Raw genomic sequence first — 27,594 nt, 5'->3', positions numbered from 1 at the left:
AAGGTGATGTTTGCTTTGTAGAATGTGTTGGGTAGTATTCCTTCTTTTTCTATATTTTGGAGGTTTAGTAATATAGGTACTAGTTCTTCTTTAAAGGTTTGGTAGAATTCTGACGTAAAGCCATCTGGTCCTGGGCTTTTCTTTTTAGGGAGATTTTGTATAGTTGATGCTATTTCAGAACTTGATATAGGCCTGTTCAACATTTCTACTTCGTTCTGGCTAAGTCTTGGTAGGTGGCGTACTTCCAAGTATTGGTTGATTTCTTTCAGATTTTCATATTTCTGAGAGTAAAGTTTCTTGTAATATTCATTAAGGATTTTTTGAATGTCTGAGGGGTCTGTTGTTATTTCATCTTTACCATTTCTGATTGATGAAATTAGAGATTTTACTCTTTTTTTCCAGGTTAGGTTGGCCAAAGGTTTATCTATTTTATGGATCTTTTCAAAAAACCAACTTTTCGATTTATTGATCTGTTGTATAATTCTTTTGTTTTCAATTTCATTTAATTCTGCTCTTATTTTGGTTATTTCTTTTCTTCTGCTGGGTTTGGGGTTGGAATGTTCTTCCTTCTCCAGTTGCTTGAGATGTCCTATTAAGTTATTGACTTCCTCTCTTTCCATTTTCTTGAGGAAGGCTTGCAGTGCTATAAATTTTCCTGTTAGGACTGCCTTTGCAGTATCCCAGAGGTTCTGATAATTTGTGTGTTGATTGTTGTTTTGTTCCAAAAATTTGGTGATTTCCTTCTTAATCTCATCTGTAACCCATCTATCCTTCAGCATAAGGTTATTTAGCTTCCATGTTCTTGTATGGGAATACAGATTCATGTTGTTATTGAGTTCAACTTTTATTCCATGATGGTCTGAGAAGATGCAAGGAATAATTTCTATTTTTTAAAATTTGCTGAGGTTAGATTTGTGGCCCAGGATGTGGTCTGTTTTGGAGTGTGTTCCGTGGGCTGATGAGAAGAATGTGTATTCAGTTTAGTGAAATTGATTATGATGTGTCATAATCAATTATGGGAGATGTCTTATTTGGGTTGAGTTGTGCTGGAGTTCTGAAACTGTCTGCTATCTGAATTTCAGAATCTCTTGGCATGTCTGGAAAGTTCTCCTTCATAATCTCATGGAGAATAGACTCTGTGCCTTCTGAAGCCACTTCATCACTTTCGGAGATCTCTATAAGACGAATATTGATTTTCTTCGAATTATCCCAGAGCTCTCTGAGAGAGTGATCTGTTTTTGCCGTCCATTTCTCTTCCTCTTTGAGAGTTTGGGAGCGTTCAAAAGCTTTGTCTTCAATGTCAGAAATCCTTTCTTCTTCTTGCTCCATTCTGTTACTGAGGGATTGTACTGTTTCTCAGATCTTTGAGGGCTGCAACTTCTTGTCTCAATGTGTCAAAATCTTTGGTTATTTGGTCTTTGAATTTGTTGAATCCCTGAGATATCTTTTTGGTTACTGCTTGGAATTCTAATCTGATCTTATTTGCTATCCAGATTCTGAATTCGATTTCTGACATCTCAGCTATTTGTGCATGGGATCTTGTGCTGTGTCTGCCCCATTGATCCTTGGGGGAGTTGATCTACTCTGATTATTCATGTTGCCAGAGTATTTCCTTTGATGTCGTCTCATGATTGTTTTTCACCATTGCCTCTGGCCATCCTCATAGTTGGGGTGGTGTCTCTCTGAGATTAGACCTGGGGGGATCACTCTATTGTTGCTGGATCTTTGTAGGGAGTGACCCTGTGTAGGTCTTCTGGGGCTGCCCCAGCCAGGGAGTTCTGGTTGTGGGAGCAGCTCCGGAGTGGGACACCGCCGGGTCCAGCAACAGGTTGGGGTGTGGTGCACACGGTTCTTAGAGTGCTTGGTGCCTTTGGCACAGAGGGCCTAAGGCTCCAGCTGTCTCTTGCCATCAGAAGGGCTCCGTGCAGAGGCAGGGAGGGCTCCGGAGGGCACGCAGCTACCAGAGTTCCTGGCCAGATGAGCGGGCGGTGTGGAGGCAGGGAGGGTACAGGAGGGAGAATGCGGGGTTGCGCGGCTCCCGGAGTTCCTGGTCAGGGTGTGGGAAGGCACGGCAGGAGGGGTAGCCGGTCCCTGCGCAACTCTTACTGGTGTCCGGGCAGGCGCAGTTCTTCCAGAGGTCCGGGAAGGTGCTGATTGAAGTTGATATTTATTGTAAAAATCAACTTTTGTAAATGTCAAATTAAAATGTTCATACATCACATTAAATGTGAAGAAAAATGTAAGATTTTTTTTTTTTAATTTAAGATTTAGATGGAGTTGAAACACATTCTTCTTAGTTAAGTATCCCAAGAATGGAAAAGCAAGTATCCAGTGTATTCAGTACTAATATGAAGCCAGCAGATGAACGAATACAGGCCCACACAAAAATAAAACTCAATTCAATTCAGATTGGGAAGAGGTGGGAGAAGGCCAGGGCAGAGAGAGGGCTTGTGCTCCCACCTAATGGGCACAATATAAGCATATATGGCACTCATTATATCCTGATTGTACCCTCATATTAATGTGAAATTTAAAAAAAGATTGAAGATTTAATGTATGTCATTTAACTTACAAAAAAGGTTCAAGAAGCTGAAGTGCTTATATGTAGGGTTTGGTCCTAGGCAGCTTAGTTACAGGGACAGTCAAACTTAAAATGATTATTCGTAGGTTTTTTTTTTTTTTTGAGACAAGAGTCTCACTATGTTGCCCTTGGTAGAGTGCTGTGACGTCACAGCTCACAGCAACCTCAAACTCTTGGGCTTAAGTGATTCTCTTGCCTCAGCCTCCCAAGTAGCTGGGACTACCGGGTCCTGCCACAACGCCTGGCTATTTTTTTGTAGCAGTTGTCATTGTTGTTTAGCTGGCCCGGGCCGGGCTTGAACCTACCAGCCTCAGTGCATGTGGCTGGCACCCTACCCACTGAGCTACGGGCGCCGTAGGGTTTTAAAACTGAAGAGGTTGCTGTGAGCCGTGTGACGCCACGGCACTCTATCCGAGGGCGGTACAGTGAGACTCTGTCTCTACAAAAAAAAAAAAAAAAAAAAAAAAAACTGAAAGGATACCTCATTTAATCTAACATTTTATGTAGTAGATACTTTATATACATAGTGTTCTTTCTGGGGGCCATTACAAAAAGAAACACTCTTAGTTTTAATTTTCTGATTAGCATTAGGGAATGAAATACTGCCCATTGCTAACTATTCTGGCAGTTATTGCATAATATGTCATATGCTCTGCATGCGTAATGTATGTTGAGTAGTCTATTTTTAACTGCCAAGGCTCTAAGTTAGATTATAGTGTATTTACTAATACTGAGAAATATTTAATAGGCTTTACCAAAATATAGGATAAATTTTATAGTATGTATATGTTTCTTTTCCTTCTTTCTCTTTTCTTTTTTTTTGAGACAAAGTCTCAAGCTGTTAACCGGGGTAGAGTGCTGAGGCATCATAGTTCACAGCAACCTCCAACTCTTGGGTTCAGGCCATCCTCAGGCTGGTCTCAAACCTGTGAGCTCAAGCAATCCACCCACCTTGGCCTCCCAGAGTGCCAGGATTACAGGCGTGAACCACCGTGCCCAGTCCTTTTCTTTTGGAGACAGAGTCTTACTCTGTTGCCTCAGGTTAGCACTAGCTCATAGCAATCTTAAACTCCTGGTTTCAAGCAATTCTCCTCCCTTAGCTTCTTGAGTAGCTGGTACTACAGGTGCCCATGACAATGCTGTACTAGTTTTCCTATTTTTCGTAGGATAAAGTTCAGGCAGGTCTCAAACCCCTGACCTCAAGGGATCCTTCTACCTCCGTTTCCCAGAGTGCTCAGATTACAGGTGAGAGTCCCCCTGCCTGGTTTTACACATGTATTTTTAAAATTGAAGTATTAGGCTGGGTGTGGTAGCTTATGCCTGTAATCCTAGCATTCTGAGAGGCTAAGACAGGTGGGTTGCTTGAGCTTACAAGTTTGAGACCAGCCTGAGCAAGAGTGAGACACCGTCTCTAAAAAATAGCCAGGTGTGTGGCAGGTGTCTGTAGTCCCAGCTACCTGGGAGGCTGAGGCAAGAGGATTTTAAGTGACTATCTTAGAGGGTATCACAACTTCTTTCTTTTTTTTAGAGACAGACTCTTATTTTATCACCCTTGGTAGAGTGCTGTGGCGTCACAGCTCACAGCAACCTCCAACTCCTGGGCTTAGGCGATTCTCTTGCCTCAGCCTCCCCAGTAGCTGAGACTACAGATGCCCACCACACGCCAGGCTATTTTTTTGTTGCAGTTTGGCTGGGGCGGGTTTGAACCTGCCACCCTCCGTATATGTGGCCAGTGTGCTACCTACTGAGCCACAGGCGCCGCCTATGGATACTTCCTTTTTGCTTAGAAGTTGTTTTTTCTAAACTGGACTACAAGAAGCTTATCAAGTAGACTACTTTTTGAGATTATAGCACGTGAATTCTTTTCTTTTTTTTCTTTTCTCTCACTGTGTTGTCCTTGGTAGAGTGTTGTGGTGTCACAGCTAACAGAAACCTCAAACTTTGGGCTTATGTGATTCTCTTGCCTCAGCCTCTCAATTCTCTCCCTCAACTCCCAATTAGCTGAGACTACAGGCATCCACCACAATGCCCAGCTATTTTTTTTTTCATCAATAGAATGATTTGTTCTTGAATCCGTCTATTTTTTGGTTGTAGCTGTCATTGTTGTTTGGCAGACCTGGGCTGGGTTTGAACCCGCCAGCCCTGTGTATGTGGCTGGCTCCCTAGCCACTGAGCTATAGGCACCGAGGCTGAATTTTTTATTTATTTTTATTTTTTGAGACAGTCTAACTCTGTCTCCCTCTATAGAGTGCTATGGCATCACAGCTCATAGCAACCTCAAACTCTTGGGGTTAAACGATTCTCTTGCCTCGGCTTTTAAGAAGCTGGGATAACAGGCACCTGCCACAACATTAGCTATTTTGTTGTTGTTGTTGTCATTGTTGTTTAGCAGGCCCTGGCCGGGTTCGACCCCACCAGCCCCGGAGTATGTGGCTGTCACCCTAATCACTGAGCTACGGGCGACAAGCCACATGTGAATTTTTAATTTTTATTTATTTATTTATTTTTTTTGTAGAGACAGAGTGTCACTTTATGGCCCTCGGTAGAGTGCCGTGGCCTCACACAACTCACAGCAACCTCCAACTCCTGGGCTTAAGCGATTCTCTTGCCTCAGCCTCCCGAGTAGCTGGGACTGCAGGCGCCCGCCACAATGCCCGGCTATTTTTGGTTGCAGTTTGGCCGGGCCGGGTTTGAACCCGCCACCCTCAGTATATGGGGCTGGCGCCTTACCTACTGAGCCACAGGTGCTGCCCCATGTGAATTTTTTAAATTCATAACTTTATTATTTGTTACAATTATAAATGTTAATTCATGTACTTTAAGCTCACATTTGAGAAAAACTAAGGAAAAAAGTATTAACCTGTTTCTTGAATATTCAAAACTGATAACTTGGGCAGTCTGGGTGGCTCACTCCTGTAATCTAAGCACTGTGGGAGGCCAGGGGGGGGTGGATAGGTTGAGCTGAGGAGTTACAGATCAGCCTGAGTAAGAGCAGGACCCCATTTCTATTAAAAATAGAAAAACTAGTCAAGTGTTCTGGTGGGCGCCTATAGTCCCAACTACTTGGGAGACTGAGGCAAGAGGGTCACTTGAGCCCAAGAATTTGAGGTTGTTGTGAGGTATGATGAGGCCATAGCACTCTACCCAGGATGACAGAGTGAGACTCTGTCTCAAAAAAAAAAAAAAAAATTGATATCTTAAGGCATTTAGTTTTTCTTTTCTTTTTTTTTTTTTGTAGAGACAGAGTTTCACTTTATGGCCCTCGGTAGAGTGCCGTGGCCTCACACAGCTCACAGCAACCTCCAACTCCTGGGCTTAAGCGATTCTCTTGCCTCAGCCTCCTGAGTAGCTGGGACTACAGGCGCCTGCCACAATGCCTGGCTATTTTTGCTTGCAGTTTGGCCGGGGCCAGGTTTGAACCCGCCACCCTCGGTATATGGGGCCGGCGCCCTACTCACTGAGCCACAGGCACTGCCCAAGTCATTTAGTTTTTCTAAGATGTGATATAGCCAAAAGTGAAGTCTTTAATAGAGTAATTTGAGATAATTTCTTTCTTCAAAGTGAAAACCATGAGCTTTGGTGGTACCTGTAGCTCAGTGAGTAGGGCGCCAGCCGCATACACCGAGGCTGGTGGGTTGGAGCCCAGCCTGGGCCTGCTAAACAGCAATGACAACTACAACCAAAAAATAGCTGGGGGTTGTGGCGGGCACCTGTAGTCCCAGATACTCGCCAGGCTGAGGCAAGAGAATCGCTTCAGCCCAAGAGTTTAGAGGCAAGTTGCTGTGAGCTGTGATGCCACAGTACTCTACCAAGGGCAACATAGTGAAACTATGCCCCCCCCCAAAAAAAAAATAAACCATGAGCCTTACATTCTACTGTATTATTTTTTAACAGGTTTTTTTTTTTTTTTTTTTTTTGAGACAGAGGCTCACTCTGTTACCTCAGGTAGAGTCCATGGCATCATAGCTCACAGCAACCTTAACTCAAACTCCTGGGGTCCAGCAATCCTCCTGTCTTAGCCTCCTGAGTAGCTGGGACTGCAGGTGCCTGCCAAAATGCCCAGCTAGTTAAAAAAAAAATTTTTTTTTTATTGTTTTTGAGACAGAGTTTCACTTTGTCACCCTTGGTAGACTGCTGGGCTTAGGTGATTCTCTTGCCTCAGCCTCTCAAGTAGCTGGGACTACAGGTGCCCACCATAACGCCTGGCTGTTTTTTGTTGCATTTTGGCCGGGGCAGTGTTTGAACCTGCCACTCTTGGTATGTGGGGCTGGCACTACCCACTGTGCCATAGGCGCTGCCCTAGTTTTTCTATTTTTGGTAGAGACGGGGTCTCATTCTTGCTCAGGCTAGTCTCAAACTCCTGACCTCAATCCAGCTGCCTCAGCCTCTCAGAGTGCTAGGATTTACAGGTGTGAGCCACCACATCCAGCCTGTATTTTTTCTTAAATTAGATACTGGCTCTTTGGTTTGCGTCTGATTTAATATAATAGTTTGCCAAATTTTATATAGTGGAATAACATTCCCCCTTACTCCCCACCATGTATTAGGTCATCTATTGCCTTCATATTAGAATTGAGTGCTTTTGGATTCTTGCTTCTCTATTCATATGTTGCTTTACTAAGAATATGCATTCCACCTCTACCCAGGTTAATAAAAAGGATGTAAAGTCTTTATCTCTTTTAATGGCTGAATAGTATTCTGTGATACACATATACCGTAGCTTGTTAATCCATTCCTGGATTGGTGGGCATTTAGTTGTTTAGAATACTATATTTTAAAAAAATAGCATACTTTGTAATTATTTTATTTATTTATTTATTATTATTATTTTTTTTTTGAGACAGAGTCTTAACTTTGTTGCCCTTGGTAGAGTGCCATGGCATAATAGCAACCTCAAACTCTTGGGCTTAAGCAGTTCTCTTGCCTCAGCCTCCCAAGTGGCTGGGACTACAGGCACCCATCACACCACTTGGCTATTTTTAGAGACAGGGTCTCACTCTGGATCAGGCTGGTCTCGAATTCATCAGCTCAGGCAGTCCACCCACCCTGGCTTCCCAGAGTGCTAGGATTACAGGTGTGAGCCACTGTTCCTGGCCCATCTTTTTTAATGGCTGTATAGTATTCCATGTTATACATATACCACAGTTTGTTAATCCATTCCTGGATTAGTGGACATTTAGGTTTCCAGATTTTGGCAATTATAAATTGAGCTGTGATAAATAATCTAGTGCAAATGTCCTGATGATAAAATTTTTTCCCCCCCGGTGGTGCCTGTGGTTCAGTGGTTAGGGCGCTGGCCCCATATACCGAGGGTGGCGGGTTCGAACCCGGCCCTGACCAAACTGCAACAAAAAAATAGCCAGGCTTTGTGGCAGGTGCCTGTAGTCCCCGCTACTCGGGAGGCTGAGGGAAGAGAATCGCTTAAGCCCAGGAATTGGAGGTTGCTGTGAGCTGTGATGCCATGGACTCTATTGAGGGCGATAAAGTGAAACAGTGGGTTCAAACCCACCACTCTTGGTATATGGGGTCGGCACCCTATTCACTGAGTCACAGGCGCTGCCCTATCTTTTCCTATTCTGAAGCTTGTATTTATGCTTTATTTGTTGTGTCCTTAGCTATACAGAAGCTTTTCAGCTTAGTCAGGTCCCATTATTTATTTTTGTTGTTGTTGACATTGCAGCTGAAGTCTTTGTCATAAAATCTCCAATCCAACATCATCAAGAGTTGTTTTTGAGTCTGGCGTGGTGGCTCATACTTGTAATCCTAGCCGTCTGGAAAGCCGAGGAGGGTGAATTGCCTGAGCTCAGGAGTTTGAGACCAGCCGGAGCAAGAGTGTCTCTAAAAATAGCCTGGTGGTGTGGCAGATCCTATAGTCCCAGCTGCTCAGGAGGCTGAGGCAAGGGGATTGCTTGGGCCCAAGAGTTTGAGGTAGCTGTGTGCTATTATGCTAGGGCACTCTACTTAGGATAACCGAGTGAGACTCTGTCTCAAAAAAAAAAAAAAAAGAGAGAAAAAAGTTTTTTGGTTTTTGAGCTACCACGCCTGGCCATCATCAAGAGTTTTTCCCGTACTTTCTTCTAAGATTTTTATTAAGTCTTTTATCCATCTTGAATCAATTTTTATAAGTGGTGAAAGGTGGGTCCAGTTTCAGTCTTTTACATGTGGTTATCCAGTTCTTCTGGCACCATTTGTTGAATAGGGGTTCTTTTCCCCACTGTATGTGTTTTTTTGTTTGTTTGTTTGTTTGTTTTTTTGAGACAGAGTCTCCAGCTGTTGCCCTGGGTAGAGTGCTGTGGCGTCACATCTAACAGAAACCTCAAATTCTTGGGCTCAAATGATTCTCTTGCCTCAGCCTCCCAAGTTGCTGGGACTACAGGCACCCGCCACAACGCCCAGCTATTTTTTTGTTGCTGTTGTCATTGTTGTTTAGCTAGCCTGAGCCAGGTTCGAACCCGCCAGCCTCGGTGTATGTGGCTGGCTCCGTAACCACTGTGTATGGGTGCCGAGCCAACACATTTGTTTGGTTTATCAGAGATCAGATAGCAACTAGAGACTGGTTTCATCTTTTGGTTTTCTATTCTATTCAATATGTCTATGTGTCTATTTTTTTTTGGCGACAGAGTCTCATTGTATCACTCTGGGTAGTGTGCTGTGCTGTCACAGCTCACAGTATCCTCCATCCAACTCTTGGGCTTAAGTGATTCTCTTGCCTCTGCCTCCCAAGTAGCTGGGACTACAGGCGCCAGCCACATGCCTGGCTGTTTTTTTTCTATTGCAGTTGTCATTGTTTAGCAGGCCAGGGCAGAGTTGGAACCCGCCAGCCCCAGTGTATGTATCTGGCGCCCTAACTACTGAACTACAGGCACCGAGCCATATGTCTCTATTTTTGTTTCATGGTTTTTCTCTTCATAAGTTTGATTGTAGTTGCTAGTTTTGGCTTCATGGGAGAGATTGTGATTGATCCAAGTTGTTTTTTTTTTTTTTTGGTAACTTGCTATTTGAAGTAGAAGACTGGCAGAGTTATCCATTTAAAACCTCAAATTACCATTGAGTTTATATTTCCTTGTTGATCAACATCCTAACTTTGGCTTCAAGGTGAAGGTAAAATGACTCTTGTTTATTTGTCAACAAATAACCCTCAAGTGCCTGAAGCATTCTTACTTAAGTGGAAAGTAAGTTTAGGGCTGTTCAGTTTAGACTTGGGTCCAAATCCCAGTTTTGCCACTATTTAGCCCTGTGTGTATCTTTGATTCAATTTTCCCTTTCTGTAAAATGAGACCAGCAAAGTGAATAATGTTGAGCTGCTAATATCATTATTGCCAGTATAAGCCAATGAAATGTACCTTACCTCAAAAGAATGGTGTATTCTCGATGCAGTAATTACATGTAACTGGAAAACATTGTTGTCACTCCAGCTTCTTACTGCATTTACTGCACCTGCGAAACTCCTCCCTGATGATAGTAAGTAGGATTTTAGGCAGCTACTAAATAAATAATGATGTTAGTGTCTAGAAGGCCCTGCAATTTGGAACCTGAGCAGTGTGCAGTGACTCAGTATTTCATGACTGTACATCTGAGAACTGAGTTTCACTGTGAAACAATGCTGATAATACTGACTGGGCTAATGGAGTGGCTTTATAGTGTATAGTGTTTCTTCAGGGACATCCACAGCTAAAGTGTTGGAGAGCCTTTGAAAGACAAAGTAATATGTCGATGGTGTTTTCTGTAGCCATACCATGTACTGCCAGAGAAACTGGTAAAGGTGGAAGCAGACATTGCATATATCTACTGATACATAAACAGATAACTAAAACATTTGATGCACTGTAGTTTAAAATACTTTTAGGGGCCAGGCACGGTGACTCATACCTGTAGTCCTACCACTCTAGGAGGTTGAGGCCAATGGATCACCTTTGCTCAGGAATTAGAGGCCAGCCTGAGCAAGAATGAGACCCCCATCTCTAAAACTAGCTGAGCATTGTGGTAGGGTCCCATAGTTCCAGCTACTTGGGAGGATGAGGCAAGAGGATTGCTTGAGCACAAGAATTTGAGGTTGCTATGAGCTGTGACGCCACAGCACTCTACCGAGGTTGAGAAAGTGAGACTCTCAAAAAAAAAAAAATGCTTTTAGGAAATTAGTAACTTTAATATTTAAAAAAGTAAAAAATGGGGTGGCGCCTGTGGCTCAGTGAGTAGGGCACTGGCCCCATATATTGAGGGTGGTGGGTTCAAACCTGGCCCTGGCCAAACTGCGACAAAAAAATAGCTGGGCATTGTGGCGGGCGCCTGTAGTCCCAGCTACTCGGGAGGCTGAGGCAAGGGAATCGCCTAAGCCCAAGAGCTGGAAGTTGCTGTGAGCTGTGATGCCACAGCACTCTATGGAGGGTGACAAAGTAAAACAATGGGTGACAGGATAAAGAAAAGTAAAAAATGTTACTGAATATTGTACAGTGGGGAAAAACAGAAAGCAATCCATGGTACTATTAGTGGAGGAGATAAAGCTCTAAATTCATAAGGCAGAAAAATGTTAGAAGTAGGCAGTAAAGAACTGGTAATTTAAAATCTAGGTTTTAAGGGCCCAGTATGCTTCTGCTATGTAAATCTGCTACCTAAAATCCAGATTTTTAATGCATCTTAATGACAGGTGCCATGATTTACTTTCTACAGAATCTGACAGGCAAAGCAGTTGTTGATAAATATTTTCTTGTCACTACTATTGCTGTCAAGATGCCTAAGGTAGTTTTTTTTTTCTTGAGACAGAGCCTCAAGCTGTCACCTGGGTAGAGTGCTGTGACATCACAGCTCACAGCAACCTCCAACTCCTGGGCTCAAGTGATTCTCCTGCCTCCACCTCCCAAGTAGCTGGGATTACAGGTGCCTGCCACAACGCCTGGCTATTTTTTGGTTGCAGCCATCATTGTTGTTTGGCAGGCCCAGGCTGGACTTGAACCTTCCAGCTCAGGTGTATGTGGCTGGTGCCTTAGCACTTGAGCCATAGGTCCCGAGCCAGCCTAAACTAGTCTTTAAAGATAAGAAAGAGTGGATTACCTATTTGCTTTGTGATGTACATGTGGAGCAGGATTTTAGTGGCTTCGTTTATTTTCTAGGTAGAAAAGAGATCTGGGGTCATGCAGATGCTGTTATCTGGCATTAAATGCTGTAATCCTTGGTCAATTTTAGAGAATTTTTCATTCTAAAATATAAATTCCCAGTATTAATAGGCATTATGGGTTAAATTATAACCTAGGAGACAATTTTTTTCTTTGACAAGTTATAAATTAAAATTTGTATTCTGAAGTATTCACATACAATTGTAAGAAATAATATAGAGATCCCATAGACACTTTACCCAGTTTCCCTCATTTATAACATCTTAAAAAACCATACTACAATATCACAAACAGGATATTGACATTGATACAGTCAAGATACAAAACATTTTCACCACTGTAAGCATCCCTGAGGTTGCCCTTCTGTAAATACAAATACTTCCTCTCACTCCTAAACCCTTCTTTTTTTTTTTTATTTTTTATTGTTGGGGATTCATCGAGGGTACAATAAGCCAGGTTACACTGATTGCAATTGTTAGGCAAAGTCCCTCTTGCAATCATGTCTTGCCCTCATAAAGTGTGACACACACCAAGGCCCCACCCCCCTCCCTCCATCCCTCTTTCTGCTTTTCCTCCCCTCCCCATAACCTTAATTGTCATTAATTGTCCTCATATCAAAATTGAGTACATAGGATTCATGCTTCTCCATTCTTGTGATGCTTTACTAAGAATAATGTCTTCCACTTCCATCCAGGTTAATACGAAGGATGTAAAGTCTCCATTTTTTTTAATGGCTGAATAGTATTCCATGGTATACATATACCACAGCTTGTTAATCCATTCCTGGGTTGGTGCGCATTTAGGCTGTTTCCACATTTTGGCAATTGTAAATTGAGCTGCAATAAACAGTCTAGTACAAGTGTCCTTATGATAAAAGGATTTTTTTCCTTCTGGGTAGATGCCCAGTAATGGGATTGCAGGATCAAATGGGAGGTCTAGCTTGAGCGCTTTGAGGTTTCTCCATACTTCCTTCCAGAAAGGTTGTACTAGTTTGCAGTCCCACCAGCAGTGTAAAAGTGTTCCCTTCTCTCCTCATCCACGCCAGCATCTGCAGTTTTGAGATTTTGTGATGTGGGCCATTCTCACTGGGGTTAGATGATATCTCAGGGTTGTTTTGATTTGCATTTCTCTAATATATAGAGACGATGAACATTTTTTCATATGTTTGTTAGCCATTCGTCTGTCATCTTTAGAGAAGGTTCTATTCATGTCTCTTGCCCATTGATATATGGAATTGTTGGCTTTTTTCATGTGGATTAATTTGAGTTCTCTATAGATCCTAGTTATCAAGCTTTTGTCTGAAAATATGCAAATATCCTTTCCCATTGTGTAGGTTGTCTCTTTGCTTTGGTTGTTGTCTCCTTAGCTGTACAGAAGCTTTTCAGTTTAATGAAGTCCCATTTGTTTATTTTTGTTGTTGTTGCAATTGCCATGGCAGTCTTCTTCGTGAAGTCTTTCCCCAGGCCAATATCTTCAGTGTTTTTCCTATGCTTTCTTTGAGGATTTTTATTGTTTCATGCCTTAAATTTAAGTCCTTTATTCATCTTGAATCAATTTTTGTGAGTGGGGAAAGCTAGGAGACAATTTATGGATAACGACTTAGTAATGTCTCTGACATTTGTTTATTTGAAGACCTAAATAGCCACTAATGGGTACTGCAGTTTCAGTAAAGTTTTATTTCCTTGGAAGTAGAAAGGCAAGCTCAGAATATTGTATAGAGTGCTTGCTACCAGCTGTATTTCTTTATGGCTCAGAAAAACTCCTATATAACTTCCCTTAAAGAAATGGAACTGAAGCAGAAGTAGTTAATGGATGATATTGGACTTGGGAATTCTGAATGAGTGACTTAAATTCCTGTAGGATCCTGTCTTGAGGAAATGAGGGAAGTATGCAATGCAGGGCTTGAAGGGCTCTCAGTGGTCTTTGTAATTAGATTCTGTCAGAGGTGGCAGTGATCGGGGTAGCCTCTCTCTGTACAAGATATGATTAGCTTGCGTTCAACACTTTGGGGACCATGTGTGGCAATTTAAAAAATAATATTCTCCTGTTGGTTCATCAGGAACCAGGCCCTTCTCTGCCCTCTTTTGGCTAAATTCATTGATGTTATCTTTATTTCTCTAATTTAGTGAATGTTGGAGCAGGTTTCCAGACTGCTTAAAATTGAACTCAGGGATATAGTTTGTAGGGAAAAGATGCCAGGAGGGACTAAATGTGTGGGGCTGTGATTTGTTGTATTCTGAAAATTCTAGGCTAGATAATGGTTACTGAGGCACCACCAAACACCTATTGGTTGCCGCCAGTAACATTCTGGTGGAAGATTAGTGCACTTCACAATCTTTATCAACATTTGGTTAGACAGTCTACCTTTCACAAATGATAGGTTTCTCTTAGTCATGGTCTGTTAACCTCACCCTAACCACTGGTCTATGGGCACCAAGCCACTTTGCCCATTTTTGAATTGGGCTTTTTTGAAGGTGTTTTTCCTAAATTTTAGGAGCTCTTGGTATATTCTGAATATTAATCCCTTATCGGATATGTAATTTGTGTACATATTGTCTCCTATTCTGTAGATAGTGTCCTTTGATGTGTAAAAGTTTTAAATTTGCATTAAATCTAATTTGCCATTTTGCCCCGTTTTTGGTATAATATTTGAGAAATTATTACCAAATTGAATATCATGAAGCCTTTGCTGTTTTCTTCTAGCACTTTTATAGTTGTATCTTTTAAGTATCTCTGTGATGTATTTTGAATTAATTTTTGTGTATGATATAAGAGACAGGCCCAACTTCATTCTTTTCCATGCAGATATCCAGTTTCCCCAGCACTGTTTGTTTAGAAAACACTGTCCTTTCCCCAATTGAGTGGTCTTGATCCCTTTGTTGAAAATCATTTGACCATATGTCTCGGGGTTTGTTTCTGGACTCTTTATGCCATTATCTGTATCTCTGTCTTTATGCCACTGCTGTACTTTTTTCTTGTATTAAATTTTGAAATTAGGAAGTGGGAGTACTCTAGCTTCATTTTATTCAAGATTGTTTTGGCTATTTGGGGTTCCTTGATAATCCATATGAATTTTAAGATGGATTTTTCTATTTTTGCAAAAAGCATTGTTGGGATATTGATACGGATTGCATTGAATTGTGTATTACTTTGAGCAGTATTAACATCTAAGCAATATTAAACCTTCCAATCCATGAACATAGGATGTCTTTCCATTTATTTTTGTCTTTTAAGTTTCTTTTAGTATGTTTTATAGTTTTTAATATACAGGTCTTTCACTTCCATGTATAAGTTAAATTTTAAGTATTCCTTTTGATACTAATGTTATTCTCAAATTTCAGTTATCTCTTGTATATATGTGAGATTGGTCAAGGATCACCCATGTATATTTATGCATATTCAAATCCACAGTTGGCTCTGCATAACCTGAGTATATAAAAAGTTGGCTGTTCATATATGTGAGTTTTGCACCCTGCAAATGCTGTATTTTTCTTTTATTCAGAAAAATGCTGTTTTTTTGTTTGTTTGTTTGTTTTTTGAGACAGAGCCTCAAGCTGTCGCCCTGGGTAAAGTGCCATGGCATCACAGCTCACAGCAACCTCCAGTTCCTGGGCTCAAGCAATTCTCTTGCCTCCACCTCCCAAGTAGCTGGGACTACAGGCACCTGCCACAACGCCTGGCTATTTTTTGGTTGCAACCGTGATTGTTGTTTGGCGGGCCCGGGCTGGATTCAAACCTGCTAGCTCAGGTGTATATGGCTGGAGTCTTAGCTGCGTGAGCCACAGGAGCCGAGCCAAAATACTATATTTTTTATTTGCATTTGGTTGAAGAAAAGCTGTGTATAAGGGGACCTGAGCAGTTCAAATCCATATTGTTGACAGTATTGGGCAGCACTTGTAGCTCAGTGGGTAGGGCACCAGCCACATAACCGAGGCTGGCGTTTTCCAACCCGGCCTAGGCCAGCTAAAACAACAGTGACAACTGCAACAAAAAAATAGCTGGGTGCTGTGGCGGGCTCCTGTGGTCCCAGCTACTTGGGAGGCTGAGGCAAGAGAATTGCTTGAGCCCAAGAGTTTGAGGTTGCTGTGAGCTGTGACTCTACTCAGGGCAATAGCTTAAGCTGTCTCAAAAAAAAAAAAAAAAAGTTGACAGTATCCTTAGTGTGTAGAGATGCAATTGAATTTTGTATATTTACTTTGTATCTTACCACTTTGGTAAACTCATTTGTTAGTTCTGACAGTTTTTTCCTACAGACAAGGTTGTATTATTATTATCTGCAGAGATGATTTTATATCTTCCTTACCAATTTTGATACTGTGTATTCTTATTTATTTATTTATTTTGTTTGTTTGTTTAGCAGGCCTTGGCTGGGTTTGAACCCGGCACCCCTGGTGCCTGGGGGTGGGGTGGGGGTGCCCAGCCCATTCTTTTTTTTTTTTTTTTTTTTTGCCTAATTGCTCAAGTTAGAACTTCTAGTACTGTGTTGAATAGAAGTAGCAAAAGTACAAGCCATCTTTGCTTGGTCCTTAGAAGAAAAGCTCTCAGTATTTCATACCACTGACTATGATGTTTGCTGTGGATTTTTATATATGTTTTAACATTGTTGTAGTTTCCTTCTACTTATTGCTTGTTGAGTGGTTTTTATCCTGAAAGGTATGTTGAGTTTTGTCAAATGTTGCTGCTTTGTCAATTGAGATGATTATGAGTTTTTCTCTTTTATTCTGTTAATGTGTTGCATTGTATTGATCATTTTTAATATTTTGGAACTATGCTTGTATTCCAGGAATAAACCCCACTTGATCATGGTGTATACTTCTTTTAATGTGCTATTGAATTCAGTTTGCTAGTGTTTTGTTGAGAATTTTTGCATTGATGTCATAAAGGATATTGGTCTGTGGCTTTTTTTTGGTTTCGATGTCAGAATATTGCTAGCCTCTTAGAATTAGTTAAGTGATTTGTCTTCAGTTTTTTGGGAAAAATTTGAGGATTTGTGTTCTTCTTTAATTGCGTAGTAGAATTTACCAATGACACACTCAGGTTTAGAACTCTCCTTTGTTAGGAAGATTTTTGATTACTGATTCATTCTCCTTACTGGTATTGAGCTGTTCTGATTTTCTATTTCATCATGAACTAGCCTTACATACACTCACTTACGAATGGAGGCTATCATAGCTAATAGGCAAATGTACCTCTTTCAACTTAGATACAAATTCAATTTAAGATTGATTCTAGGAATTTGTCCATTTTGTACACCGTACACCAACGAATTGGATAAATGTAAATATGTAAATAATACTCTCTTTTAATCCTGTTTCTGTGGAATTTGTAGTACTTTCCCTTTTGATTTCTGATTTTAGTCGTTTGACTCTTTTTTTCCTCTTAATCCATTGAGCTAAAAGTTTGTCAATTTTGTTGATATTTTTGAAGAATCGACTTTTGGTTTTGTTGATTGTTTATTGTTTTTCTGTTCTCCGTTTCATTTATCTCTGTCCCTTTGCTAGATTTTGGTTTGATTTGTATTTCTCTTTCTAGTTCTTTAGGTTGTTGATTTGAGTTCTGTCTTGTTTTTTATTTTTATACTTTGGTCTTTTTATGTGTATGTGGGTTTTTTTGTCTTGTTTTTTAATGTGTAGGGTTTTGTTTTTGTTTTTTTTTAGTAACAGAGTCTACTTTGTCACCCTTGGTAGAGTGCTGTGATGTCACAGCTCACAGCAAACTCCGACTCCTGGGCTCAAGCGATTCTCTTGCCTCAGCCTCCCAGGTAGCTGGGAATACCGCCACAACGCCCAGCTATTTTTTGGTTGCAGCCGTCATTGTTGTTGCTGGATTCGAACCCTCCAGCTCAGGTGTATGTGGCTGGTGCCTTAGCCATTGGAGCCACAGGCGCCAAGCCAAAACAAAGTATTATTTTTTCGAGATTTTTTTTTTTTTATTGTTGGGGATATTTTTTCGAGATCTTTAAAGTATGACAGTGCAGCGTTAATAGGGATTGCATTAAAATTGTATATTGCTTTGGGTAATATGGACATTTTGACAATGTTGATTCTTCCCAGCCATGAGCGTGGTATGTTTTTCCATTTGTTCACATCTTCAGCTATTTCTTTTCTTAGAGTTTCATAGTTCTCTTCCTAGAGATCTTTCATTTTGTGTTCTTTGGCACTACTGGGAAAGGAATAGAGTCCTTGACTATTTTTTCAGCTTGACTGTTGTTGGTAAATATAAAGGCTACAGATTTATGAGTGTTGATTTTGTAACCTGAGATGCTGCTGATCACTTCTAAGAGTTTTATAGTAGAATCCTTGGTGTTTTTCAGATATACAATCATATCATCTGTGAAGAGTGAAAAGTTTGATCTTCTCTGACCCTTTATGGATACCCTTGATTGCATTTTCTTGCCTAATTGCGATGGCTAAGACTTCCATTACAATGTTTAAAAGCAGTGGAGACAATGGGCAACCTTGCCTGGTTCCTGATCTGAGTGGAAATGATTTCAATTTAACTTAATTCAATAAAATATTGGCTGTAGGTTTGCTGTGGATGGACTCTATCAGTTTAAGAAATGTCCCATCTACACCAATTTCCATAAGTGTTCTGATCATGAAGGGGATGCTGGATATTAGCAAAAGCTTTTTCTGCATCAATTGAGAGAATCATATGGTCTTTGTTTTTTAATTTGTTTATGTGATTATGTATATTGAACCAGCCTTGAGACCCTGGGATAAAACCCATTTGGTCATGGTGTATAATTTGTTTGATGTGTTACTGGATTCTGTTTGCTAGGATCTTTGTTGAATATTTTTGCATCAATATTCGTTAGTGATATTGGTCTATAATTTTCTTTTCTTAGTGGGTCTTTTCCTGGTTTGAGGATTAAGGTCATGTTTGCTTCATAGAATGTGTTGGGTAGTATTCCTTCTTTTTCTATATTTTGAAAAAGGATAAGTAATATAGGTACTAGTTCCTCTTTAAAGGTTTGGTAGAATTCTGATGTGAAGCCATCTGGTTCTGGGCTTTTCTTTTTAGGGAGATTTTGTATAGTTGATGCTATTTCAGAACTTGATATAGGCCTGTTCAACATTTCCACTTCATTCTGGTGAAGTCTAGAAGGTGGTGTGCTTCCAGGTATTGGTCTATTTCCTTAAAATTTTCATATTTCTGAAAATAAAGTTTCTTATTTATTAAGGATTTTTTTGATTTCTGAGCAGTCTGTTGTTATTTTGTCTTTGCCATTTCTGAATAATGAAATTAGAGATTTTACTCTTTTTTTTTTTCCTGGTTAGGTAAGCCAAAGGTTTATCTATTTTAATGACCTTTTCAAAAAACCAACTTTTTGATTTATTCATCTGTTGTATAATCCTTTTGTTTTCAATCTCATTTATTTCTGCTCTAAATTTGGGTATTTCTTTCTTCTGCTGAGTTTGGGATTGGAATGTTCTTCCTTTTCCAGTTGCTTGAGTTGTCCCATTAAGTTGTTAACTTCCTCTCTTTCCATTCTCTTGAGGAAGGCTTGTAGTGCTATAAATTTCCCTCTTAGGGCTGTCTTTGCGGTATCCCAGAGGTTCCGGTAATTCATCATTTTGTACCAAAAATTTGGTAATTTCCTTCTTACATCTATAGCTATCTATGACCCAGCTATCTATGACCCAGCTAGCACAAGGTTATTTGGTTTCCATGTTTTTGTATGAGTGTGCAGATTCTTGTTGTTACTGAGTTCAACTTTTATTCTATGATGGTCCGAGAAGATGCAAGGAATAATTTCTGTTCTTCTAAATTTGCTGAGGTTAGATTTGTGACCTAAGATGTGGTTAATTTTGGAGGATTATCTATGGACTCATGAGAAGAACGTGTATTCAATTTTGTTAGGATGAAATGTTCTGTAGATGTCTATTAAATCCAGTTGTTGAATGGTTAAGTTTAAGTCTAAAATTTCTTTGCTGAGTTTCTTATTGGAGTATCTATCCAACACTGCCAAAAGAGTGTTAAAATCTCCAACTATTATGGTGCTGGAGGAAATCAAGTTGCTCATGTCTGTTAGAGTCCCTCATATAAATTGAGGTGCATTTTGGTTGGGTGCATGAATGTTAATAATTGAAATCTCATCCTGTTGATTGTTACCCTTAACAAATATGAAGTGACCATCCTTAACTTTCCTTACTTTTGTTGGTTTAAAGCCTATTGTATCTGCAAATAAAATTGCAACACCTACTTTTTTCTGATTTCCATTTGCCTGAAATATAGATGACCACCCCTTCACCCTAAGTCTATATTTATCTTTTATGGTAAGACGAGATCCTTGTATGCAGCAGATATCTGGCCTGAGTTTTTGTATCCAGTCTGCCAACCTGTGCCACTTTAGGGGACAATTTAAACCATTCACATTAATTAAGAATATTGATAAGCCTGGTCGAATTTTGGGCATTGAGTTTTTCTAAAGTCCAGTGGACATTTTTAATCCTTTCACCACTGTGGAAGTTGGAATTTGATCAAAAGTTTCTGAGTGAGTTTACTTTTGTGGTAGAGGATTGGGCTGGTCATTATGGAGGATAGGTCTGAGAATATCCTGAAGAGCTGGTTTAGTTATGGCAGATTTCTTCAACATGTGAATGTCATTAAAGTATTTAATTTCTCATCATAAATGAAACTCAGTTTAGTTTGATACAGGATCCTGGGTTGAAAGTTATTTTGTTTTAGGGGATTAAAAGTTGATGACCACCCTCTTCTAGCTTGAAAGGTTTCAGCAGACAGATCTGCAGTCATTCTAATATTCTTCCCCTTGTATGTTATGATTTTCTTACATCTGGCTGCTTTCAGAATTTTCTCCTTCATATTAACTTTGGCTAAGTTAATTATAATGTGTCTGAGAGACGCCTTATTCAAGTTGAGTTGTGCTGGGGTTCTGAAACTGTCTGCTATCTGAATTTCAGAATCTCTTGGCATGTCTGGAAAGTTTTCCTTGATTATCTCATGGAGTAAAGCATCTGGCCCTTTTGAAGCCACCTCATCGCCTTCAGGAATTCCTAAAAGGGGAATATTAGTTTTCTTTGAATTATCCCCGAGCTCTCTGAGAGAATGGTGCATTTTGCCCTCCACTTCTCTTCTTGGAGCTTTTGGGAGGGTTCAAAAGCTTTGTCTTCAATGTCACAAATCCATTCTTCTCTCTGCTCCAATTGTTAATGAGGAATTCTACTGTATTTCTCAGATCTTTGAGGGCTGCAAGTTCTTGTCTCAATGTGTCAAAATCTTTGGTGATTTTGTCTTTGAATTCATTAAATTCTTGAGACAACTTTTGAAATGCTCCTTGAATTTCTAATTCCAACTTTACCTTCATTTTATTAATCTTATTTGCAATCCAAATTCTGAATTCCATTTCTGACATCTTAGCTATTTGTTTATGAATGGGATCTTTTGGTGTGTCCGCCATGTCATTCCTTGGGAGAGTTGATCTACTGTGATCATTCATGTTGCCGAGTCAAGAGAATTGCCTAAGCCCAAGAGCTAGAGGCTGCTGTGAGCTGTGACATCCTGGCACCCTACACGAGGGCAACAAAGTTTTTTTTTTTTTAAATTTTTTTTATAACTTAAAAAAAAGTTATAATGAAAATGGCTGTATGTTGTGGTGGGTGCCTGTAGCCTCAACTACTTGGGAGGCTGAGGTAAGAAGATCGCTGAGCTGACGAATTTGAGGTTGCTATGAGCTGTGACATCATAGCACTCCAGCAATGATGACAAAGTGAGATTCTGTCTCACAAAAAAAAAGAAAAAAAAAAAAAAAGGACAGTGGGATATCGTTTCTCCCAAAAACAGAAAAAATTAGCTGGGCATGGTGCTGCACCCCAGCAGTCCCAGCTTCTTCAGAGGCTGAGGTGGGGGAATTGCCTGAGCCCAGAAGTTTGAAGTTGCAGTGCGCCATGATCATGCCATTGTACTCCAATCTGGATGAGAGAGTGCACTCCAGAGGGAGACCCTGTCCCTAAAAATAAAATAAATATAAAAAAGTCATATTCCATAGATTGTGTGTGAAAAGTTATGAAAGTACGTGTTGCATCTTCGAAAGCTTTCTGTGTAATTTAGTTTAAGAGTCTGGTATTTCAAAAACTTATCATTTCTAGTTACTTCATTATCCAAGACACATATTTCCTAATGATAGGAAACATATGAGACATTATCTCTCTTTTTTTTTTTTTTGTGGTTTTTGGCCGGGGCTGGGTTTGAACCTGCCACCTCCGGCATATGGGACCGGCGCCCTACTCCTTGAGCCACAGGCGCCGCCCCCGAGACATTATCTCTCATAGACCTATCCTTGAAGGTTAATTAAACCCTATCGCAATAATTCTAATGATCAAAATCTTTACAAAAACCATAATCATTATTGAGCCATGTGACCTTGGGGATCTATTTTCTGTTCTATAATCTATAAAATTGCAGTAATAATTGCCTCTTCCTGTATCATGATTAGTTTTTAAAACTTGTGGTAAAATACACAAAACATAAAATTTACCATCTTAACCATTACAAGTTTGCAGTTCAGTAGTATTACCATCACCACCATCCATCTCTGGCAATTTTTTTCTTTTCAGTCTGAAATTCTATACCTATTAAAAAGTAATTTCCTGTTTCTCCTAACCTGGCAACCACCAGTCTACTTTCATTATTTTGACTGTTCTAGGGTGTGTCACGTAAGTAAAATCATATAGTATGTGGCTCATTTCACTTAGCATCTGTCTTCAAGATCCATCCATGTTGTAGTATCAGCATTTTCTTCCTTTTTAAAGCTAAATATTCCATTGTACATTAATATCATATTTTGTTTATCCATTCATCGACTCGTGAACACTTGGGTTGTCATTATCTTTTGGCTGTTGTGTGAATAATTCTGCTCTTTGAACCAGCTTTCAGTGCTTTGGGGTATTTATTATTTTGGGGGGGGAATCTACCTAGAAATGGAATTGCTGGATCTTATGGTAAGATCTTATTTTTGCCATACTGTTTTCACAATAGATGTACCATTTTACCTTCCTACCAGCACTGTACCAAAGTTCCAATTTCACCTCATTTTTGCCAACACTTACTCACTTATTTCCTTTTTTTTTTTTTTTTTCGGTGCTTAAACCTGGGAATGAACCATTATTTCCTATTTTGTTTGTTTTAATGGTAGCTATCTTAATGGGTATGAGGTGGTATCTGTTTGTGGTTTTGACTTACATTTTCCTCATGGTTATTGATGTTGAATATTTTTTCTTTCCTTCCTTCCTTTTTTTTTTTTTTTGAGATAGAGTCTTAATTTCTTGCCCTCAGTAGAGTGCCTTGGTGACATAGCTCACAGCAACCTCAAACTGTTAGGCTCAAGTGACCCTCTTGCCTCAGCCTCCTGAGTAGTTGGGACTACAGGCCCCTGCCACAACACCTGGCTATTTATAGAGAAGGAGTCTCCGCTCTTGCTCAGGCTGGTCTCGAACTCCTGAGCTCCAGCAATCCACTTGTCTCGGCTCCCAGAGTGCTAGAATTAACAGGTGTGAGCCACCAAGCCCGGCCCATCTTTTCTTTCCTTATCTTTTCTTCTTTTTTTTTTTTTTTTTCTTGAGATAGAGCCTCATTCTGTCTCTCTGGCTAGAGTACAGTAGAGTGTAGTGTTGTCATCAGAACTCAACTGAAACTCCAGAGCTCAAACAGTCTACCTGCCTTAGCCTCCCAGAGTGCTAGGATTACAGGCATGAGCCACCATGCCCAGCCCCAGCTAATTTTTTCTATCTTTGGTTAAGACAGGATCTTACTTTCTCTCGGGCTTATCTTCTGACCTAAGTGATCTTCCTACTTGGACTTCCTAGAGTGCTCAATAGGCATGAGCTGCCATACCCAGGCTGTTGAACATCTTTAATAATGTTTACTGACCATTTACATGTCTTTTCTCTTGGCCAATTCTGGTATGTCTGATTTTGATATTACGACCGTATTTTCACATATAAATCATGTATGTGAAATTCCTGAGAATTATGATGTCTAATATAAATGAAAAATGATTATGATTGTGTTAACATGTTTTTTTTTTCTTCGAGACAGAGTCACCCCGGTAGAGTGCCGTGGCATCATAGCTCATAACAACCTCAGACTCCTGGGTTCAAGTGAGTCTCTTGTCTCAGCCAACTGAGTAGCTGGGATTCCAGGCACTAGCCACAAACCCCGGCTATTTTTAGAGGCAGGGTCTCACTCTAATTCAGGCTGGTCTCAAATTTATTCATAATTTATTAATCTCATTCTCCCAGAGTGCTAGGATCATAGGCATGAGCCACCGCTCCTGGCTGTGTTAACATTTTAACAAACACATCAACCAAAACTATTCAGAACAGAAAAAATAAAAGAAGTAGAACTTTTGGAGTTCTGTAGTGCAAATTAATTTTTCTTTTCTTTATTTTTTTATTTTTTTCGAGACAGAATCTCAAGCTTTTGCCCTTGGTAGAGTGCTGTGGTGTCACACCTCATAGCAACCTCAAACTCTTGGGCTCAAGTGATTCTCTTGCCTCAGCCTCCCAAGTAGCGGGACTACAGGCGCCCACCACAGTGCCCACCTATTTTTTTGCTGAAGTTGTAATTGTTGTTTAGCTGGCTTGGGCTGGGTTCGAACACACTAGCCTTGGTGTATGTGGTTGGCTCCATAACCACTGTGCAATGGGCACCAAGCCTGGAAATTAATTCGTAAAGTTAGAATTCATTGTGCTCAGGACTATAAGAATGTGTATGGCTAGCATAAGGGCACAGGAAACAAGTGGCCAGTGTTAAGTTCTTGAAAATAGTTGTATTTGTTTAACTAGTCCCTTGCTGAGATATTTATTAATCTTGGGCTGTTACCTAAAGAGTAAAAGTTAAGTCAAATGAGAAATTAGATAAAGCGGCTAAAATATAAATATACAAAATCAGTAGTAACAGTGACTCATTAAGATATACTTTAGGCTGGGCAAGGTGGCTCACACCTGTAATCCTAGCACTCTGGGAGGCCCAGGTGGGTGGATAGCATGAGCTCACGAGTTTGAGACCAGCCTGAGCAAAAGTGAGACCCCCTTCTCTACTAAAAATAGAAAAACTGAGGCAAGAAGATCGCTTGACCTCAAGAGTTGGAGGTTGCTGTGAGCTTTGAGCCATGTCACTCTATCCAGGGCAACAACTTGAGACTCTGTCTCAAAGAAAAAAATAAATAAATAGATAAAAGATGTACTTTATCACAGTAGTCAAAGAATATGGCAAGAAATGTGTAAGACAGGAGAATTATGATATGTTACCAAAGGATATAAAAAGTTGGAATCATTGAGTAGATAAAACCATGTGCCTGGATGGAGAAATGTAATAGTGGTTAAATACTGAGTTTATAAAGGGCAGTTCTTCTCAAATTAATACATTTAATATAATTTTAGTGTGAGTGAGTAGGGGGGATGGATGAGATACAAAAATTTTAAAAAGACAAAAAATATAGCCGGGCATTGTGGCAGGTGCCTGTAGTCCCAGCTACTTGGGAGGCTGAGGCAAGAGAATTGCTTAAGCCCAAGAGTTTGAGGTTGTTGTGAGCTGCGACGCCACGGCATTCTACTGAGGGCGACATAGTGAGACTCTGTCTTAAAAACAAATAAATAAGACAAAAAATAAAAATTAATTCTAGTCCATATATTAACAAAACTATTAATTTTTAAAATTTAGAATATGAAAACTGAATGAAGACAATTTTATTTTTAATTTTAATTTTAATTAATTAATTAATTTATTTTTTGCAGTTTTGGCCGGGGCTGGGTTTGAACCTACTACCTCCTGCATATGGGGCCGGTGCCCTATTCTGTTGAGCCACAGGCGCCCCCCTTTACTTTTATTTTTTTTGTAGAGACAGAGTTTCACTTTATCACCCACTGTAGAGTGCCATGGCTCATAGCAACCTCCAGTTCCTGAGCTTAGGCGCTTACCTTGCCTCAGCCTCCTGAGTAGCTGGGACTACAGGCACCCGCCACAATGCCCGGCTATTTTTTTGCTGCAGTTTGGCTGGGGCTGGGTTTGAACCCTCCGGACGGTGCCCTACTCATTGAGCCACAAGCACCGCCTGGGACAGCATGTTTTTATATTCACAAAATAATGCATCTTTTCTTTTTTTTTTTTTTGTAGAGACAGAGTTTCACTTTATTGCCCTCAGTAGAGTGCCGTGGCGTCACACAGCTCACAGCAACCTCCAACTCCTGGGTTTAGGCAATTCTCCTGCCTCAGCCTCCCGAGTAGCTGGGACTACAGGCGCCAGCCACAACGCCCGGCTATTTTTTTGTTGCAGTTTGGCCGGGGCTGGGCTTGAACTCGCCACCCTCGGTATATGGGGCCGGCGCCCTGCTCACTGAGCCACAGGCGCCGCCCAATAATGTATCTTTTCAAGAATTATGGCTATAAGGAACATTTTCTTATAGTAGATTGTTATTATTAACCCCACTAAAAGAATAATTAACTAAAATGGGCACCAGTGCAGTGTTGATGCTAGAAGGTTTTGCACTATGATGTATCTTTATAAATATTGATCTAACTTTAAATACTTTATTTTGTTCAGTCAGGTCAATTCAGTGAAGATATGATCCCCACAGTGGGCTTCAACATGAGGAAAGTAACTAAAGGTAACGTCACAATAAAGGTACGTCAGCTTCCTGCCATACTTCCTTTTAGTTGTTAGCAAGGAATATTTTATTTGGAATGTGGTATTATAATATTTATGAATAATATTTTATGTTAAAAAATAATTTAATATTTAAAATTTTGGTAATTTAGTGTTACATTTGTGGCAGCAAATTCTGTATTCCAGTTTTTTCTTTTCTTTACTACTAAGCCCTAAAAATGAAAATACAAGATTGGAAAAAGTTAACTAGTTGTTTAACTAGTTTTAGTTTAGAATGAGTTAGAGAAGTTTAAATCATAGATTGTTAGACTGTTTATTGGGTGCAATAGTTTAGCATTTTTGGTATTGTTTTGTTTTTGAGTCAGTATTTTACGAACATTTACCTCTATGGCCTGAGTCTTAGTGGCCCCTTTGCCCAACTCTTGTGGTTCACAGAAGCTGTTCACTAAACTCTTTCTGTGCTCATCTAATGAAGCTCTTAATTTAGTCATGTGTATGTCTGTGAATATTACCAGTGTATATAATTAAATTGCTTCACGCGGGTCTGTACCGTGACTTGAGACATTTCTGTACCCTAGTGCTCTGTGTGTGTCTGGCGTGAATAGGCATAATAATTATGCTGAGCAGTGACTTTCATACAGGTAATTTTATACAAGGAAAAACACCTAGGTAGGAATACTGGCTATTTGTTTGCAGTGCAGTTTCAAAGATTGGATATTAAGTGTGCCAAATCAGACAACTAAAATTTTATAGATTCTGAACTGTTATTTTTCTGCATTAAACTGCATTTAAATCTGGATGACATGTGGTTCTTAGCCTGTGAGTTAATAGGCAAAGAAAGTATTGCACATAAACCAAATCTTTGCTCTTGTAGAATTTTAGATCTAGTGCAAACATACAAAACACAGACTTCAAGTTTAGGAGTGGCGCCAAGAATTCACAGAGTAAAAGCTTGTTTGAACTCAGGTTTTTCAGGAGCAACCTGGCTGTAACATTACAGAAATGAGTGTATCTTCCTGGTCTTTCATCTCTTCTATTGCTTTCTCCTGTCTGAATTTATTTGAAGTATCTTTATTCACTTAAACTCTTAATAAAGTATCTTTATTAAGAATTGTATTGTCTTGATTTGAAGATCTGGGACATAGGAGGACAGCCCCGATTTCGAAGCATGTGGGAACGGTATTGCAGAGGAGTCAATGCTATTGTGTAAGCTTTTCTTTCTTTCTTTTTTTAAAGTAAATTCAGGCTTAAAATAAGTTTTTAGTACTTCCATTAGG

At 40.0% G+C, this 27,594-nt stretch overlaps 1 protein-coding gene across 1 annotated transcript in view; it reads left to right on the top strand.

Annotated features, from left to right (window-relative positions):
- ARL8B (ADP ribosylation factor like GTPase 8B) overlaps nucleotides 1-27,594 on the top strand; it is a 43,195-nt gene that overhangs the window by 6,239 nt on the left and 9,362 nt on the right. The window contains 2 exon segments of the mRNA XM_053598988.1: nucleotides 26,255-26,335; nucleotides 27,450-27,523. Of these exon segments, the coding sequence (XP_053454963.1) occupies nucleotides 26,255-26,335; nucleotides 27,450-27,523 (155 nt within the window).

Source organism: Nycticebus coucang, chromosome 8 (genome assembly GCF_027406575.1).
Source record: "Nycticebus coucang isolate mNycCou1 chromosome 8, mNycCou1.pri, whole genome shotgun sequence".
NCBI lineage: Eukaryota > Metazoa > Chordata > Mammalia > Primates > Lorisidae > Nycticebus > Nycticebus coucang.
This window is presented reverse-complemented; position numbering and strand designations above follow the sequence as displayed.